The sequence below is a fragment of the Podarcis liolepis genome, assembly GCF_965112155.1.
Source record: "Podarcis liolepis genome assembly, chromosome: 15".
Classification (NCBI taxonomy): Eukaryota; Metazoa; Chordata; class Lepidosauria; order Squamata; family Lacertidae; genus Podarcis; species Podarcis liolepis.
The window spans coordinates 40,101,643-40,120,129 of record NC_139566.1 but is presented as its reverse complement, the minus strand read 5'-3'; the positions used below and the strand labels follow the sequence as shown (position 1 = coordinate 40,120,129).

The 18,487-nt window shown below is 45.8% G+C and overlaps 1 protein-coding gene and 1 long non-coding RNA gene across 3 annotated transcripts in view; both read right to left on the bottom strand.

Moving 5' to 3' along the window:
• Positions 1–18,487, bottom strand: part of LOC310693984 — a 507,188-nt gene that overhangs the window by 64,680 nt on the left and 424,021 nt on the right. The window lies entirely within an intron of this gene.
• LOC310693923 (transmembrane protein 132D-like) overlaps positions 1–18,487 on the bottom strand; it is a 449,340-nt gene that overhangs the window by 38,407 nt on the left and 392,446 nt on the right. For both annotated transcript variants that reach the window (XM_083476416.1, XM_083476417.1), the window contains one exon: positions 13,878–14,021. In XM_083476416.1, the coding sequence (XP_083332542.1) occupies positions 13,878–14,021 (144 nt within the window). The remainder of the gene's footprint in view (positions 1–13,877; positions 14,022–18,487) is intronic.

Sequence of the window (18,487 nt, the reverse complement as noted above, 5' to 3'; positions counted from 1 at the left end):
TACAGCCGCAAAAGGAGGATCCTACGTTTGCGGCTGCAGTTGCAAGCAGAGGATCCTGGCACCATCCGTACAGAGCTGGAGCGGTGCTGCCGGCAAACCGCTATGTATGGTGCATGTTCGGCGGCACTGCATACAGCGCATGCAGTGTACGTAGCGACGCCACACATGCGCCCTACATAGTGGTTTGCCACCCCGGGTGTCTTGACACCTTCATTCGCCCCCGCCCTTGGTGTCCCTTCCAACTCTCTATTCTATGATTCTGTGTTTTCCAGCTCTTGTTATTCAAAGGTAAAGGTACCCCTGTCCGTACGGGCCAGTCGTGTCCGACTCTAGGGTTGCGCGCTCATCTCGCTCAAGAGGCCAGGAGCCGGCGCCGTCCGAAGACACTTCCGGGTCACGTGGCCAGCATGACGAAGCTGCAGCTGGCGAGCCAGCACCAGCGCAGCACACGGAAACGCCGTTTACCTTCCTGCTATAAAGCGGTACCTATTTATCTACTTGCACTTAGGGGTGCTTTCGAACTGCTAGGTGGCTAGGAGCTGGAACCGAAAGACGGGAGCTCACCCCGCCGTGGGGATTCGAACTGCCGACCTTACGATCAGCAAATCCTAGGCACTGAGGTTTTACCCACAGCGCCACCCGCGTCCCAGCGCCACCCGTGTCCCTCCTGTTATTCAGAGATTTACTAAATAGCTGCATGTGTGCAAGGATTACTGCTTGCACAGGGAGGCATTCCCCACTCTCCTCTCCCCAACACATGCCCTGTGCCACCTCCAGATCTGCTCCAGAGAGTTGGGGGTGGAGGAACCCAGAACAGATTCAGGGGAGGAGATGGGGGGCACGCAGAAGGAGAAATTCTTGCACTGATGGAACTAGTGACTTAGCACTAAATTGAACACAACTCTCTGATCCCGAAGGCAACCTAGAGCCATAATGACTAGTAGCCATCAATAGCCTCTGTGGGTTTGTCTAACCCCCCTCTAAAGCCATCCAAGCCAGTGGCTATCTGGGCATCTTTTGCTGTGTGAAGAAGTCTTAGCTATGTGCCGTGAGAAGATGTTCTTCCTTTTGTGCCTCCCTCCTTTTCTGCGCAGCACGGGAGGAGAGCAGAGCATTCAGAAGCAGGCTCTGCCGCCCACAATCTCTACTGGCACAGTGCAACATACCCACCAACTCACTCCGCATTAAGCACAGTTTCTGTTTTCTCTGCCCCTTGGCTTCTTCCAAGGCTGTCTCCTAATTAGTGCCATTTTCACCCTTCTCGGCAGGAAGTTCCCCTGGAACTCATTTGTCTAAACGATGTGAAGTTTATGAACATCAGAAAAACCTCACATCCTACCCCCGATCTTTTCTAGATCCGGTGTTTCTTGCCCCTTGGGGACAACTGCTTATGAGGGATCCAATTCCCTTCTGCTTGGGTGACAAAGCCCTGAAGGCTCCGAGTGTAATATGGAAAGAGGAGAAAAAAATATTCATTGTAGCAGATGCACCTGCAGAAACACAGCTTCATTTCTGGGTTCGAATATAGTTAGGTTTCTTTTTGACACATGCTATGATCTATTTCTCATTCTGAGCCTGCAGCTCCCTGAGGGAGTGTGGTGGAGTCTCCTTCTTTGGAGGTCTTTAAGCAGAGGCTTGACAACCATATGTCAGGAGTGCTCTGATGGTGTTTCCTGCTTGGCAGGGGGTTGGACTCGATGGCCCTTGTGGTCTCTTCCAACTCTATGATTCTATGATTCTATGAGGGCTGTCATCTCTGTTGCGGCTTACCTCCCCACTTCTTCGGGTCCAGGGGTCAGCGCTGTCTGGGTGAGAGAAAGCGCTGTAGTCCTCAATCCACCCTCCTGGGATTAAGAGCCAGTGAATTCAACAGGACTTACTTCTGAGTTCACCTGGTTAAGATTAAAACCTCATCCTGCACCCATAAACCTGGGAGCAGGAGCGGTTCCCTTTGACTCCATTGATAACTGCCTTTTTGTGGGTGGGTGCTGACATTTTAGCAACATACGGATCCACACCTGGAGAATGAGTTTGCTATTACTATATAGGCTGTGCCACAAAGTTTACTGCAGGTAAACAGTGCCATAAGCTGAATTCATTATGCAAATGACACGCAATCATGCAAATATTAATTATCTGAGGATGTCCACAGACTTCATTTGGCAGATGCAGGAGCGGTTTATTTGTGCTTTCTCTAGGCCTCTAATTGCAAAATAACACTGAAGTGCTGCTCAAATAAATTGCCTTTTGGAGGGTGGGAATGGGGGTGGCAAAAGGAATACCAAGCCTCTGTCTTGTGATGACTGGGACATTATCTTTCTGGACAACAATTGCTCTCACCACATATCAGCCCTCCAGTACCAACTACCCCATTATCTTGACATGCAGAACATGATGGAAGGATGGACTTGAAATGCATGTGCCTGGAGATGGTGAGAGCTCACTTAAAACTGCCTGAGAAACTGCTGAGATGAGCCAAAGCTCAGTGGTAGAGCCATGGCTTTGCATGCAGAAGATCCTGGGTTCAATCTCCAGCTAGGGAACCCTGTCTGAAATCCGGAAGAGCTGCTGTCAGTCAGTGTAGGCAGCACTGAGCCAGAGGGAACAACGGACTGACTCAGAATAAGCTTCCTATATTCCTATACGATCTAGACAGCATCTTAAAAAAGCAGAGACATCACCTTGCCAACAAAGGTCTGTAGCATCTTCACTGTGCAACTTCCACCATATACTAAAGACACACCTCTTTAGCCTGGCCTCTGACAGTTAAAGTCCTGTCATTTGTGGGATGCACATCTTTTGCTGATCCTAGATGGCTTTGCTGTGTTTGGAATGCTTACACTGTTTTACTTGTTCCTTACAACTGTATACAGGAATGTTGGAACTCACTCGGACACCTTGGGGTAAATGGTGGTTAAGAAATCTTATAAAGGAAACAAAAATAATCACGTCTCTTGCTTGGCTGCACGGAGAGGTTTGCATTCAGTTGCAGAAACAGCTGGATTTTGCATGTCTGGGATGTACTTGTTCCTCTGCCTCCAATTGCCTTTGGCTCCACCCACCATCACCTTGCTGACAAAGGTCTGTATAGTTATAGCTATGGTTTTCCCAGTAGTGATGTATGGAAGTGAGAGCTGGACCATAAAGAAGGCTGATTGCCAAAGAATTGATGCTTTTGAATTATGGTGCTGGAGGAGACTCTTGTGAGTCCCATGGACTGCAAGAAGATCAAACCCATCCATTCTGAAGGAAATCAGCCCTGAGTGCTCACTGGAAGGACAGATCCTGAAGCTGAAGCTCCAATACTTTGGCCACCTCATGAGAAGAGAAGACTCCCTGGAAAAGACCCTGATGTTGGGAAAGATGGAGGGCACAAGGAGAAGGGGACGACAGAGGACAAGATGGTTGGACAGTGTTCTCGAAGCTACCAGCATGAGTTTGACTAAACTGTGGGAGGCAGTGGAAGACAGAAGTGCCTGGTGTGCTCTGGTCCATGGGGTCATGAAGAGTCGGACACAGCTAAACGACTAAACAACAACAGCAATTCCTATACGATCATAGAATTGTAGTTGCAATGGACCCCGAGGTTTATTTAGCCCAACCCCCTGCAATGAAGGAATCACAGCTAAGAGATCCCTGGCAGATGCTCACCCAACCTCTGTTTAAAAACCTCCAATGAAGAAGAGTTCAGCACCTTCCGAGGGAGTCCATTCCACTGTCAAGCAGCTCTTACTGTCAGAAAGTCCTTCATTAGCTAGCTTCTACCTGTACATGACAAATATATGTGACCCTCCCAGGAAAGCTTAAGTTTCTTTTGAAGTGTTGCAGCATCCTGGTTAACTTTATTTTCACCCCAAGCTAGTAATGTGTGTGTGACCCTAAGTGTGTGTGTGTGCCCCCTCAATATTCCCTTGTGCATGTGCACACAAAGGCAGGACACACAGACTCACTTCTCTGCTGAGTTGTCACCCCTTTCCTACTCATCAAGTGACTGCTCTGAAGGGAGGAACAATCCTGAACCCTGGGTTATGTACCAGGAATTACAACAGTCGACACACACCTACAGGTTCCGGATTGCATTGTGATGCGTTTTAATTGCCATAAGCTGCTTTGGAGGCCAATCTTGGTTGAATCACAGGGCACAATAAAGGCATGAATAACTGGCTAAACAATCATAGTGTTAATTTCAACAGGGCCAGCACCGTCAGTACATTAGCTGGTTTCAAATGTGTGGGGGTAGCAAGATCAGGGAGACAAAATCCTATGGAGTTCACAAGGACAAAGTGCTCGGCATGAAAGGAGGGAGTATCAGTACCAACACAACTGCAGGAAAAGTAGCGAGGAAGATATTTGAGGCTAAGAGAAGGAGGGAGATGCTGGTGTGACTTTTTGTTAGGCAGAACGCTAACCAGATCATTTGTAAGAAAGCCACATCTCAGTTAAAAACACATGCAAATTCTCAGGACAACCAGCAATGGCTCATGAATATGGCCACTTCAATCATTCGCTGTCCATGGTGCTGAATGGAAGAGAACAATTGAAGGGTGTTTTTTGTGTGTGTTTTTAAAAGAAGACGACAGGATGGCAATGCGGTTGAGGCACTGGTTCCCATGGTGTATCCATTTATTTCCATTTCTCTTTTGTTATCTTGGGTCAAACAGATTTTGCAAGTGCTGCAAAACCCTGCAAACCCAGCAAATGTAGACAACAGCAGTGGGCACTCTTTAGGAACTATATCTGTCATATTAGCTTAAACTTTCTGAAAGGAGAACCAACAGCCCAATAACGACTGTTGCCTTCAGGTCTGTGCAAATTTAATTTCTGTCAGCACAGCGTGGAATCTAACGTAAGGTTACAAAAGTGGTGCTTTTGAGAATCTCAGCAGCCAGCAGGTAAAAAGGGAAGATCAATGCAATGACTGAAATGCCTCTGTCACATGTGCAGATCAGCTCTTGATACAGCATGCCATGAAGGGTGAGCAGGTGCCAACTAAGAATGTTTCTAAAATTTACCTCTGTCAAATTTCTTCTTGGATTTTGGAGTTTCAAGTACGCCAGTCTCCTTACTGAAATTGAATTTTGTTCGATTTTCATTTCAAAGCACACAAGCATGCAGTTTGTTGCACGGAATCAGAGAGCTGGAAGAGACCTCAAAGTCTGTCTAGTTAACCCCTTGACAAAATCTGTCGCTACATCACCCTACCTAAGTGGCCATTCAGCCTCTGTTTAGAATCCTTAAACATAAGGAGAGCTCACTACCTTCTGACATGGTCTATTCCACTACCCATCAACTGATATAATCAGGAACTTATTCCTACTTAACGTTTAGTGAAAATCCCTTTTCTTGTAATTTCAGTTCCTTCAGTTAATGTGTGTGTGCGTGCGTGTGAACGCTACCTTACTGATGTATATGTGGACAAATTCTGTCAACAGTGACTAGCGATCACAACTTTTAGATGCTATCTCTAGGATCAGAGCCAGAATGCCTCTGAATAATGATTGCCGCGGATCAACAGCAAGAGAGTGCTATTGCCTTCATCTCTCCCTTATGGGCCAACATCTGGTTGGCCACTGGGAAGCAGGATTCTGCACTAGATAAGCTTTTGGTTTGATGCAGCAAGGCTCTTATGTTCAGCAGAGCTACAGTAGTGCAATTGCTTTGCATGCAGAGGGTCCCTGGGAGGATGAGGCTGATCAGGATAGCAACTTTATTGTTGTTGTTATATTGGATTTTTTAAGCCTCCCGTCACCCAGCATGGGCTACAAGAATAAGGAAATGCTATATGAGCACAAATGTCTGCTTGTGTCACTGCCATCTCTGCTCCTGGGACAGAAATGGTGAGATCAATCAGAGAGCACTGGGTGTCTCAAATGTGCTGCCTCTCTAAGTGAGGCACCCTCCTGCATGGTGTTATTGAAGATATGTGTGACCCCCTATCCAATTTGCTGGCTCCAAGAATTATAGAACTGTAGAGTTGGAAGGGGCCATGAAGTTCATCTAGTCAAACCCCCTGCAATGCAAGGATCATTTGCCCAAGTGCCAGGAGCAGCACTGAGGTTTTTGGTGCAGATCTCATCCAGTTTTGGAAAGTGTTGGGGTAGGGATGATGTAGATTCTAAAAAAACTTCCAATGCCTTTACAGTATGTATGTATGTATGTATGTATGTGTGTGTGTATGTATGTATGTATGTATGTATGTATGTATTATATTTAAATTCCACCTTTCTTCGGACACATTGAACCCAGACAGGCACACACCTGGTCTCTTATCCAAACCCACACCCGCTTAGCTTCAGCAAGAGGGTAGCCCATATGGCTTCAAACCATATGCTGGGACCCCTCACCTTGACCATATATTTTGGTTGCTTTCCTCCCATGAATCTGCACTGACATATCGTGAGGTCTTTTACTGCCTCACATCGTGCTAGGGACCACAAAGAAAGCAAGCTAAAGAGGAACACTCTACCATCAAAACAGTGCAAATAGTCACAATTTATTCTGAAAACTGACTTTGATTTGCTTCACACAGGTCTTAATAGTCACTTATTTGCTAAAGAAATAGACTGGAGCGCTTGCTCAGTCAGAGATTTTTTTAAAAAATCAGTGGATATTCTCCATATTCTTCACGAATTTTTAAGGCAATTATTTTTCATTCTCACCCCAGAAAAGGCAGAGTAATTAGTGAGGTGCCATCAGAGAACAGAAAGGGATTTGCAAAACTCTTTTGATCGAATGCTTCAGGTACAGGCATCTGAACTATGAATCCTACCATCCTCTGCCAAGTTGCAGGAATATACAGAATCCAAGTCCATCCTGTTAAGATTGAGACAAGGCCCAATTTCCTTCCCAAATGAGAAGGCAATTAAAGGTGTCAACAGAAGGGACAAATTATATGAAAGAGCTTTCTTTGGCAAGCCAGAATGACTGTTTTCACACATATTATCTGTCACTGTCTGTGATAAAGGAGCTTTTACAGGTTTCCGCAAGGTTGTTAAAGGGGCAGAGAAGCAGTGGATGGAGAAAGTGGATATAGAAAGGTTTTTCTTCCTCTCTCATTACACTACGACTTGTGGGCATCAAGTGAAGCTGAATTTTGCAGGATTCAGGCCACACAAGAGAAAGTACTTCCTCACACAGCTCATAACTGAACTGTGGAATTTCCTCTCCACTATCAGAAGCATCATTTCTCTGACGGCCAGTTACGGGGAGTCACAATTGGGGGAAGCGCTGTTGCACTCAGGTCATACTTTCAGGCTCCCCAAAGTTGACCGCCATAAAAACAGGATGCTATACTAGATGGCCATCTCATGAGAGGAGAAGACTCCCTACAAAAGACCCTGATGTTGGGAAAGATTGAGGGCACAAGGAGAAGGGGACGACAAATCAAAGCCACACCCAACAGGGGCAGCAGGTTGCTCAGCTGGACCACACTCAATAGCTGTTTAACAAGGAACCGTTTGGCTCCTTGCGTAGACTGATCTCTGTCGTAATAAAAGCTGCAGTCCCCTTTCTGGCCATAGGCAGAGGTGGCATTGCTGAGATAAATCAGCATCAGGAATGGCCTCACTGGCAGGACGGCTTGGAGCCAGCATGACTAATAATACCCCCTTTGGAAAGGAGGTGGTAGACAATTTTTTTGCAAGTCATAGCAACAAGCTTGGGAGTGTGAGGACTTTCAGAAAATAGAAGCTGGGTGATTGTTTTACAACAGGGCTAAAAAGACTCATGAAAGGTGAAGCGAGATGAGACAATGAATTGCCTGCCTCTGTGTTACAACAACTATCAGCCACGCAACAGGGGGAAGGGGACGAATTTTGATCAGCACCACAATGCAGGGGGCACATGCGGTTGCTAGTGTGGACAAACAGGAGTGTAAGGTAGGGGAGGGGGTGGACAATTTCATTAGAAAAAGGGTGCTGGGAAAATGGTTAAACCTTCTTCCCTTTCCACCATTTCCCTAAGAAACAGCCATTAAAGCTGAACTATTTCCATATCCATAAGCAGAGTATTGTTATAGGCTTCCGCCAATCCAGTCCTTGCCAAGCCGTGCACACCATTCCAGGGGTCTTGGCCCAGGGTCTGTGCTCCTTTGCAGAATTGAAGATGAAGCAGAGGCTGCTGTAGCTTTAAGAAATATCATTTATTGACATAAAGGTAAAGGGACCCCTGACCATTAGGTCCAGTCATGACCGACTCTGGGGTTGCGGCGCTCAATTCGCTTTATTGGCCAAGGGAGCCAGCGTACAGCTTCCGGGTCATGTGGCCAGCATGACTAAGCCGCTTCTGGCAAACCAGAGCAGTGCACGGAAATGCCGTTTTACCTTCCCGCCAGAGCGGTACCAATTTATCTACTTGCACTTTGACGTGCTTTCGAACTGCTAGGTTGGCAGTTGACATATTTACAGCTAAATATAGATGGAAGGAATCTAGCTCTTACAGCATGGTCACCCTAAGAGGGGCTTGTTCACCACAGCAGTGCAGCATTGGGGTGCAAGGCATTTATCCCAGCCTGCCTTCAGCCAGCCTGCCCAAGATGGATCTCTCTTTGTTCTTCCTACTCCTCCTTCCCAGCACACCTTGCTAATGGCTCTTTTCCCCTGTCACCTCACACCCACTTATCCTGGCAACCTTCCAAATCCCCAGTCTCCATTCATACATCAGGGCAGGGAGGAAGGACAGTTCTCTAGCATTGCCAATGGCTCTCAATGGTCCTCTGTTGTTTCTCAGTGGCCCTAGCTTGGCCAGGTCATTCTGCATATTTTGTATTTCCTCTGCAGCTTGTATAGTCCCTTCATCTCCCAAATAATCAAAATCCTACCAGCTATTAATTTCTAGGATTTAGGGGGGTCCCACCACCTAACCTATAACAATATCAATAGAAATGAAATAAGAGAGCACAAACAAGCATAATAATGTAAAATCCCAGCTAACGTAAAACACACTATTAATACAACCATTTCCTAAACCTCCATTCTATCCAACCATTACAATCATTCACTAGCTCCCCCCTTTTCTATCTGCCAATCACACACACACAGCAATGTAACAAGAAAGGATCATAGCCAAGCATTAAAATGATAAAAACAAAAGTTTTGAAGGGGCAGGAGATCTGGGGACCCCCTTGCGAAGGACCCTCTGGCTACCCTCTAGCATTGCCCCATCTCTGGATCCATCTCTTGCAGACAAAATGGATTTGTGGCCCATCTTATTTTCTCTTCCACGAGAAAGGAGGCCACCACTCTCCTTGTGCGGCAGTGAGCGCAAAGAGAGACCAGAACTGCCCCCTTCACCCTGGCTCTCACTAATTGGCTCTCACAGATGTGTCTAGCTTACTTAAAGAGCCTTAAACAACAGCAGCCATCACCACCAGAAAACCCCCAATTATCTAAGACATCAGGAGACTATGCCCATTTGACAGGTTTGCAAAACAGGTCATTAGGACAGCTTCCCCCGGTTTCTAGAGCCACGCAAATGGCCATTACCTGCCCAAGACATGGTCATAAACATTTCAGCTGAGCTGCTAATGAGATGTGGAGCTGGTTTCGTCCCTGTTTGCTATTGCTGCTCTCTGCTCCCTCTGTGCACACGCAAAACAACTTTCTTCCCCTTTTTTTTGCCAAAAATTAGCAAGGCACAAATCCCACATATTCATTGCAAGGTTAAACTCTCAACTGAAAGGTGTTTTGTTGACGTTAGGGATGGGGGCAGAAATTCACAGTGCTTGCATTTTCAGGTGAACTTAACTTCTTCTGCACTTCTGAAACCAATCCACAAACTGAAATGAAGCGATTCTTCGAAATGAACACACCTCTGGGTGCAGTTCTCTCGCCACCGTGCCTAGGATGTGCTCCTGGAGGGCAGGCCCTGACTGACTCCAGCTACAAAAGCTGAGGCTGCAGAAGAGACTGGAGACCATCTTGGCTGTGAGTTCTGGAGGACCAGCTCCCTGGCTTGCAGGGCATTTCCATCTGGCAGGGTCCTGACTGACTCCAGCTACGAAAGATGAGGTTGCTGAACAGACTCTTGGGCTGGGGTGCTGTTGCTGCTGTTGGGGTTTTTTATATCATTATTTTAGATCTTGTGACTTCTGTCTGAGTCCTGCATCGCAGGGAGTTGGACTAGACAACCCTTCGGTCCTTTCCAACTCTATGATTCTATGCAGAAATTGTTCCATTTCGTTGCATATTTTTTAAATGTCTTATTTATTGTTTATGACAATTTTTATGTTGTAGCCATGTATTTTTTTAAAATGTTGTAAGCCTCCTGGAGCGTGGTTTGAAAGGCAGCATAAAAATAAAGTTATGCATGCATGCATGCATGTATGTATTAATGTACACAGGCCACATACTAGATCCGGGCTAGCCAATGGGATGCCCTCTAGATGGTGGTGAGTACAAGTCCCATGAGCCCCAGCCAGCACGGCCAAAGGTTCAGCATCATAGGAATTGTAGCCACCAACATCTGGAGGAAATCACATTTGCTAGCCCTGTACTGGATGATGACCTACATTTTCAAGGTCCAAGAAATAAAAGACAAATCCATCAGAAATGTAACCAAAGAACCCAACGGAGCCCCCTTGTGTTTGTGTGTTTGTGTCCCCCCCCCTCCACTTTCCCCTTAAATATACATTAAGCAAATCCATTTTCCAAATCAGTGGCAGATTTATAAAGCCACCCGGATTAAGATACAGAGAAAGGCGTCTTTAATCAGATATTCCCAGCGTGGTAGCTGTAAATGTAACTGTTTTACACACACACACACACACACACACACACACACACACACACACACACTGTATACATCAGAGAGTGCCAGTTTGTGTGCAAACAGTGGGGCTGAGAACAAGCCAAAGGTTCAATAGGAGGGTTGATAAACACTTAGGACTGATTTAACAGGGAGGGGCAAGATCTCAACCAGGGCCGTCTTACCCATAGGCACTAGGGGTGCGGGGCACTCAGGCGCCAGGCTCACAGGGGCGCCAAGCTGAGAGTCCGGGGCCCAAGAGTTGAGTTCAGGGAAGTGCCCGCCCGTCAGCTGGAGCACCACAGCGGGTTCTTCTGCTGTGGGAGGCTCTGCGTGTTTGGGGGCGACCAAGCCAGCGAGATGCTGAGGTGGCTGGCTGGTTCCGCTCTCCTGCGTGCCTGGGACTGGGCAACTGTCGGACTGGGCAACGCCGGGCGGATCTTTGCACTCCGGCACCGCATATGCTTAAGACAGAGACAGCCCTGATCTCAATGGCACAGCACCTGATTTGCATGCAAAATGGCTCAGGCTGAGTCCCAAAGGATCACAGGGAAAGACCCTTCTCTGTCTTAGTCCTTGGAGAGCTGCCTGCTGTCAGTCACAGTAGACAACCCGGGGCTAGACGAATCAACAGTTTGACCCGGTTTAAAGCAGCTCCATCTGTTCCCATGGTTACCAACACAACCAAACTGCTTCAGCTTGGTTGGCACCAAGCATAACATTCAAAAATTTCCTGTCCATTGCCTTTCAGTCAAATTTATTGTATTTGGGTCCCACCTTTGCTCGAAGAAGCTCAGGTGACCTATCATGGAGTTCTTTTGAGACACCAAATTACCTGAGGTTTAAAGCAGCAGCAACAGCTGTTGTTGTTGTTATTTCCCTGCCCTGCACCCTAAGGTCCCAAGATCAGTCGCAGCCATTTAAAATACAAAAATAGAAACAGTTTAAAACAACTAAATATCACAAAAATAGGATGAGTCCTAAAACTATGCATCTCAGGTGTCAAAGGCCAAAAACTGTATAATAGAGGTGCCAGGTGCATCTCCATGGACAGGGAGTTCCATAACTGAGGGGCTGCCACAGACAAGGCCCTCTCCTGGGCTGTCGCCACCCTGACCTTCTGAGGTTGGCAGAACTACCAAGAGGGCCCCTTCTGTTGATCTCAACACCCAAGAGCAGGCATAGGCAAACTTGGCCCTCCAGATGTTTTGGGACTACAACTCCCATCATCCCTGACCACTGGTCCTGTTAGCTAGGGATGATGGGAGTTGTAGTCCCAAAACATCTGGAGGGTCGAGTTTGCCTATGCCTGCCCAAGAGGATCTGTAGGGAAGGAGGCAGTCCTTCACATTGAAGTTAACATGGTGCTCTACAGATGTTAAGAGGAGAAGAAGAGCCTTGTTGGTGGATGAACCCTCTCATTGTTCTTATGTTTTATTGTGTGTTACTTATGGCTTATGTGTGTGGTACGGAAGCTGTACTACCCAGGACAGGATGGCGTTGTGCAGGGTTGTTAAGGCAGCAGAGAGCATTGTTGGCTGCCCACTCTCCACCTTGGAGCAGATTTATGCCACAAGGTGCCATAGGAAGGCACTGGACATAGTAAAAGATCCATCACATCCTGGTCACTGTCTCTTCGAGCTCTTGCCATCGGGACGGAGATACAGGACGATGAAGACAAGAACGAGCCGTCTTAAGAACAGCTTCTTCTCCAGAGCGATCTCGGCCCTGAATGGGAAGCCCGGACTTTGAAAGTCATCTAATCTCCCTTGCTGTATTATACTGTATTGTTTAATTAGCGTTTTTATGGAGCAGTCAAGTAATTTCGTTGTCCCCGAAGGGGGCAATGACAATAAAGATATAATAATAATAATAATAATAATAATAATAATAATAATAATAATAATAATAATAATAGAATCTATTCTAATGTTTTAAAGTTGCTTTCGGACCTTTTGTAAAATAACATCAAACAAATATAAGCAGCAGCAATAACGATCTGAGCTCCCTTAAACCATAGGACAATCGGGTCTACAGAAATATAGAATCTCAGAACTGCAGAGGTGGAAGGGACCCTGAGTGTCGACTGGTCTAATCCCCTCCAATGCAGGAATCTCAACAAGATCATACATGACAGATGGCCATCTAACCTCTGCTTATAAAGCTCCAGTGAGGAAGACCATTCCACTGTTGGACAGCTCTTCCTGTCAGAAAGTTTTTTCTGATACTTAGTCAGAAATTCCTTCATTGTAAATATAATGGGCTTCTGCTGCCCTGATGCTAAACACTTTTACTGGGGAACAAGTGCTATTTTTGAAGCAGGGGAGAAAAGGGAGCGGGGGAGAGAGACATTTATGACAGGTAATGGAAGAGTGACGGACAGTTGGATAGTGGAAGGGAATGATGGGCTGAGTGACAGAGAGTGAGTGGAAAAGAGAGACTGCTGGAGATGGTGGATCAGAGAGGGAGATAACGTGTTGGGGTGAGCAACAGTGGAGAACCTTAGGCCCAGGGGCTAAATGTGGCCCGCCAGAACTCTCCCCAGACAATACCCCAACCAAACACACTTACTGGCCCTGCTTTGTACCCCCCTTGAGTGTTTTTGCATGGTTGGAATCTGTCCTTACACACATTTATTAGTTGCCTGAATGGAGGACAGAGAGAGGTGCACATGAGAATGAAGTGCCATAGTGTGTATTGGCAGTGCCCGGGGCAAGGCAGGGATTGTGCACCCAACCTCCTTGCAAGCGTTGCACGGGAGGCAACAGGCAGACTTTGCTGTGCCCCTGCGACAGCCGCTCCTCAAAGGAAGTCACCTGCTGGTCGTTGCATTCGGTCCACAAATGATACATAATTGATTACACACACACACACACACACACACACACACACACACACATTGAATTGTGTTCTGCATTGAAACGAATGGGGAGAAATAAGGTAATAACAATGAAACTTAAGTAATTTCCATAACTAAAATTATGCAAGTTATGCAATTTTGCCACAGAGGACATTTGACCAATACAGGGTGGAATGGAAAACGACGCCTTCTTAAATCCCTAGGGAAAGAAGCAGTTGTTTTGTGCTAGAAATGTGTGTGGATTCATTTGCAATGCCATAACATAAAGCCCTACCTTAATCACGTCTTCATCAGAGGACCTGCACTCCACAGATTCTAGAAGGTCAGTGACAGTTCCATCATCCTCCACTGAGACCACCTTGACAGGGACAGCAACAGTCTTCCCAGTGAGAATGGCAGTGTTCAATATCTCTGCTTCCTAAAAGACAAGGCACACCATTTTCAGCTGGCTGGAGGAAGGCTCACAACAGTTCCAAATTATTATGCACAGATTCATTTCAAACATTAGTAATTTAGGTCCATTAATTTTGATGTCTCTACTCTGAATAGGAGTAACATTGAATAACAGCCAGAATAATTTTTCTCAGAAAAAAAACCTTCTGGGAAATTTCATCACCTAAAATGAATGTCTGACTATGTTATCATAAGGACTAGAATCCTTTTCTTTGCCTTACAAGGTGACTATGCATTCTGATTAGTGCTAGAGACAGCCAGAAACTACCCATGCATTTGTACTGTCAAAGGGGAGAATAGCCCTGCTTTCTTTCGGTGCCACCTGCCCAATAATTTCTTTTGTATTTAGCAATATCCACTCTCATTTAGGCTAAACACATTTAACTAAGAATAAGTCCTACTAAACACAGTGGGGTTTTTATTAGAGCATGTACAGAGTGCCCATCCTAATGCCAGTGGATGGTGCCAAAAGACCACAGTTGGAGGCAGCGTGCTTCTGAATACCAGTTGGCAGAAACTGCAGGGGGGGGAATGTTGTTGAGCTCAAGTTCTGTTTGTGGGTATCTGGGATGGCCATTGTTCAATCCATCATGGTCTTCCTATGTTCTTTTCTTCTTGGATGAATGAACCAGCCTGGTCACCAGCATTATTCTTAAGGCATTCAAAACAATGGCTGAACTGTATTTGACACATTCAGCACCCCTTAGCTCAGCCTATTTGGATAGCCTCTGAATCACACAATGGAAGCTAAATGATCCTTTCTGCGTTGCACCCTAGTGTAACCCCAAAGTAGTTTCATTGTCTCCACTGAAGTTACTACTGATTTGCACCCTGGGTTAAAAAGAGAGAAATGTCTTTCTTATTCAGAATTCCAAGGCATTGAAAATCAAGGCCCACGTGCAGAACAAGCAAATCTTGATTTCATATGGTTCCTATGATTGAAGGTTTGCAACCCATTTGCCCCCGGAGTGGCAATTTCTCATGTAAATAGTTTGCACTGCAGGGTTTGAAACATGATATGATTTTACTTGTGGAAGAGAACCTAAGGGCTTGAGAATTAAGTCAGTCAGAAGTTGGCTTTTCCTACTTTCTCGTCTGGTGGGGGGGAATAAGCACCAGTCTTTTTAATCTAATATGAGACAGATAAAAAAACGGGGAGATCTTTGAACATCTTAAAGGAACAGGGTTCCTTTGTCCTGGTTCAAAAGAAAGAAGATAAAGACTCCGAGGCTTCAGACAGGTATGAACCAACGGATGCATTCTCCAACCTTGTTTCTCTCAGGGATTCTGAACCTTTTCCATCAGACGTGCACCCCACTGAGTTCAGTGCAACTGACCTCTGAATAAATGTGCAAAGTTCAGCTGCATTATGAAAGCCCCGTCCACACTGCACGGTGGTGATCCTGAGCTGGCCTTGCTACTTCTGCACCCACCCTGCCTTAACACCCCGATTTGTAAAATGAGGATAACAGTAACTTTACAAAAGGATTAGAAAACTCGTGGATATTAAGGATTTTGAACCCTCTAAAAGTGCTCTGTGGATTCTAAGTTTTCGTTTTTATTTATTTATTTTTGTACAGGCAGAACGTTTCGACAAACCAACTTATGTAAAATGATCAAAACATTCCAAAGGTCGCATCCATCCATCCATCCATGGATGAACCTTGTGTCTTGTTTATACACCTTGGAAAGAATATATCTAAAAATGCCAAGCATATAGGAGCAATTGCAAGAGCAGACTTGTGACGCTAACAACAATGTTCTTCAAACCTTGGAGGGAGTCAGTGACATGATACTAAAATGAAGAAAGTCTGGAGTATTGAGATGACGCTCAGGATAACATGTCTCCCAAAGACAAGTGAACAGAAGGTGGTTTGAGTTCTTCTGGTGAGCAACTTATTAATGAATCAAATTTCATCCATCCATTTATCTGAAGATTTGTCTACAAGCTCAACCTTCCAGACCACACCATATCCTTTTTACTAAGGAGTTAGCCATTACAACTAGGGATTCCACATACAGAAGCCAACGGGACTGGCAGCTGAAGTAGAACAGTTGTAGGGATAGGTGAATCTATCAGTTTGGGACCTCTCAGTTTCTATCCCACCCCCAGTTTTCAGTTCAGTTCAGTTCATTTCTACAGGAATGTGCTATTATTATTGTTGTTGTTGTTGTTGTTGTTGTTGTTGTTGTTGTTGTTATTAAAGTGGAACCTTGGGTTGCGGACGTAATCCGTGATGGAGGCATGTCCGCAACCCGCAGCGTTCGCATCCTGAAGTTGCACATCTGTGCAGGCCCCAGGGTGATTTGGCACTTCTGCGCATATGCGAACGGCAAAACCCAGAAGTAACCCGTTCTGGTACTTCCAGGTTTCCTGCAGTCTGCAGCCCGAAAACACGTAAACTGAAGCGGCCATAACATGAGGTAAGACTGTATGATTATTATTGAAATCCTCATGAAAATACCAATATTTCAGCATGGATTTATCAAAAATTTTTTTGCTATGCAGTTTTGACCAACATACACGTCCTTTTTGGTAAGCACTCCCCCACCACATACAATTGATTAGTGTATGCTGTTTTCACTAATAGATACATTTATACACACACTTTCCTTGTTTGGTTGGAGAAATGCATCCCAAATTTTGGAGAAGCATGAATTTTGAAGGGTAGCTTTGTCTCATTTTGCATATTGGTCCAAGAAGTGCAAAACTGTCATTTTTCCCATTAAAATGCCAACAAAATTGAATTCCTCCCCAACCCTGAAATAAAGCTCAGTGCTTTAGTGACTGTTGAACTCAAAAACATGAAATATGACTTCCCAGCAACTGGGGGGTTGAGTATTGTTCCTCCTGGATCGGTCTAGCTCAGGGGTAGGCAACTTAAGGCCTGGGGGCCGGATGCGGCCCAGTCGCCTTCTCAATCCAGCCAGCGGACGGTCCGGGAATCAGCGTGTATTTTACATGAGTAGAATGTGTCCTTTTATTTAAAATGCATCTCTGGGTTATTTGTGGGGCCTACGTGGTGTTTTTATATGAGTAGAATGTGTGCTTTTATTTAAAATGCATCGCTGGGTTATTTGTGGGGCATAGGAATTTGTTCATTTTTTTCCAAAATATAGCCCACCCCACCCCGCAAGGTCTGAGGGACAGTGGATTGGCCCACGGCTGAAAAAGGTTGCTGACCCCTGGGCTAGCATCTAGTTTGCAATAGTGTCTTGCAGATTACCTTTTGTCATCACAGCGGCAAGCATTTTTTAAATAAATAAATGCATTTTTAGAAAGTGATTTTCCCCCCTGCAGGCATAATTGTGGGGGCATTATTTTTTTAAAACAACAACAAAAACATTATTTTATGCTATCACAGCATCACAGTGTGGGGAAAGATAGGAACCATCAATAATTTTTAAAACATTTAAAACTTTAAAACTTTCATTTTTAATTTTTTTAAAAGATGAATTTGTGGGGGAAGAGCTACATGCACCTCCCCACACACACACTATATGTATGGGATGGACAATCACATTCCCTATTCTAAGACACAGGTACCCAGACCACCTGACTAAGCTGTAACTTCTTCATTGGGGCCAGTTCTCTCAATTGCCTCTTGCAAACTTTTTATGTGGGTGCTGCCCTGCCCCATTCTTAAAGCTCTCTCCCATTCCCATACATATTTGCTTTGGGAAGGGATGAATGGTGGAATTTCCATGTAACTCTCCATCCCAGGCCGTTTCTGGAAGCCGCAGTTCCCAGGGAGCAATATGGCATATGGAGTGATCTACGTGCATATGCCAACAATACGAATGTGGTGGGCGAGTGGGGCCGACTCTAAAGCTTAATGAGAAAGTTCATAATTATTGAGTCAGTTCAGAACTCAGCACGGGGAATACTGCTGATCACCAATGAAAAAACACAAGTACTCCGCAAACAGCTGTGCATTGATGATTTTAAAGGACAAGGGTGGGAGACATGAGGCTGAGGGTCCAGTGGGGCCAGACCCCTGACTGACACTCAGAGTTTTTGCCTGGCTGGAATGTCTCCTTGAACTCATTCTTTCTTGGATGCAGGGAGCTGTGTGTTGAAATTAGCTTACCCTCCAACATGCGCGAAGGGACGCGGGTGGCGCTGTGGGTTAAACCACAGAGCCTAGGACTTGCCGATCAGAAGGTCGACGGTTCAAATCCCTGCGACGGGGTGAGCTCCCGTTCCTCGGTCCCTGCTCCTGCCAACCTAGCAGTTCGAAAGCACATCAAAGTGCAAGTAGATAAATAGGGACCGCTCCGGCGGGAAGGTAAATGGCGTTTCCGTGCACTGCTCTGGTTCTCCAGAAGCGGCTTAGTCATGCTGGCCACATGACCCGGAAGCTGTATGCTGGCTTCCTTGGCCAATAAAGCGAGATGAGCGCCGCAACCCCAGAGTCGGCCACAACTGGA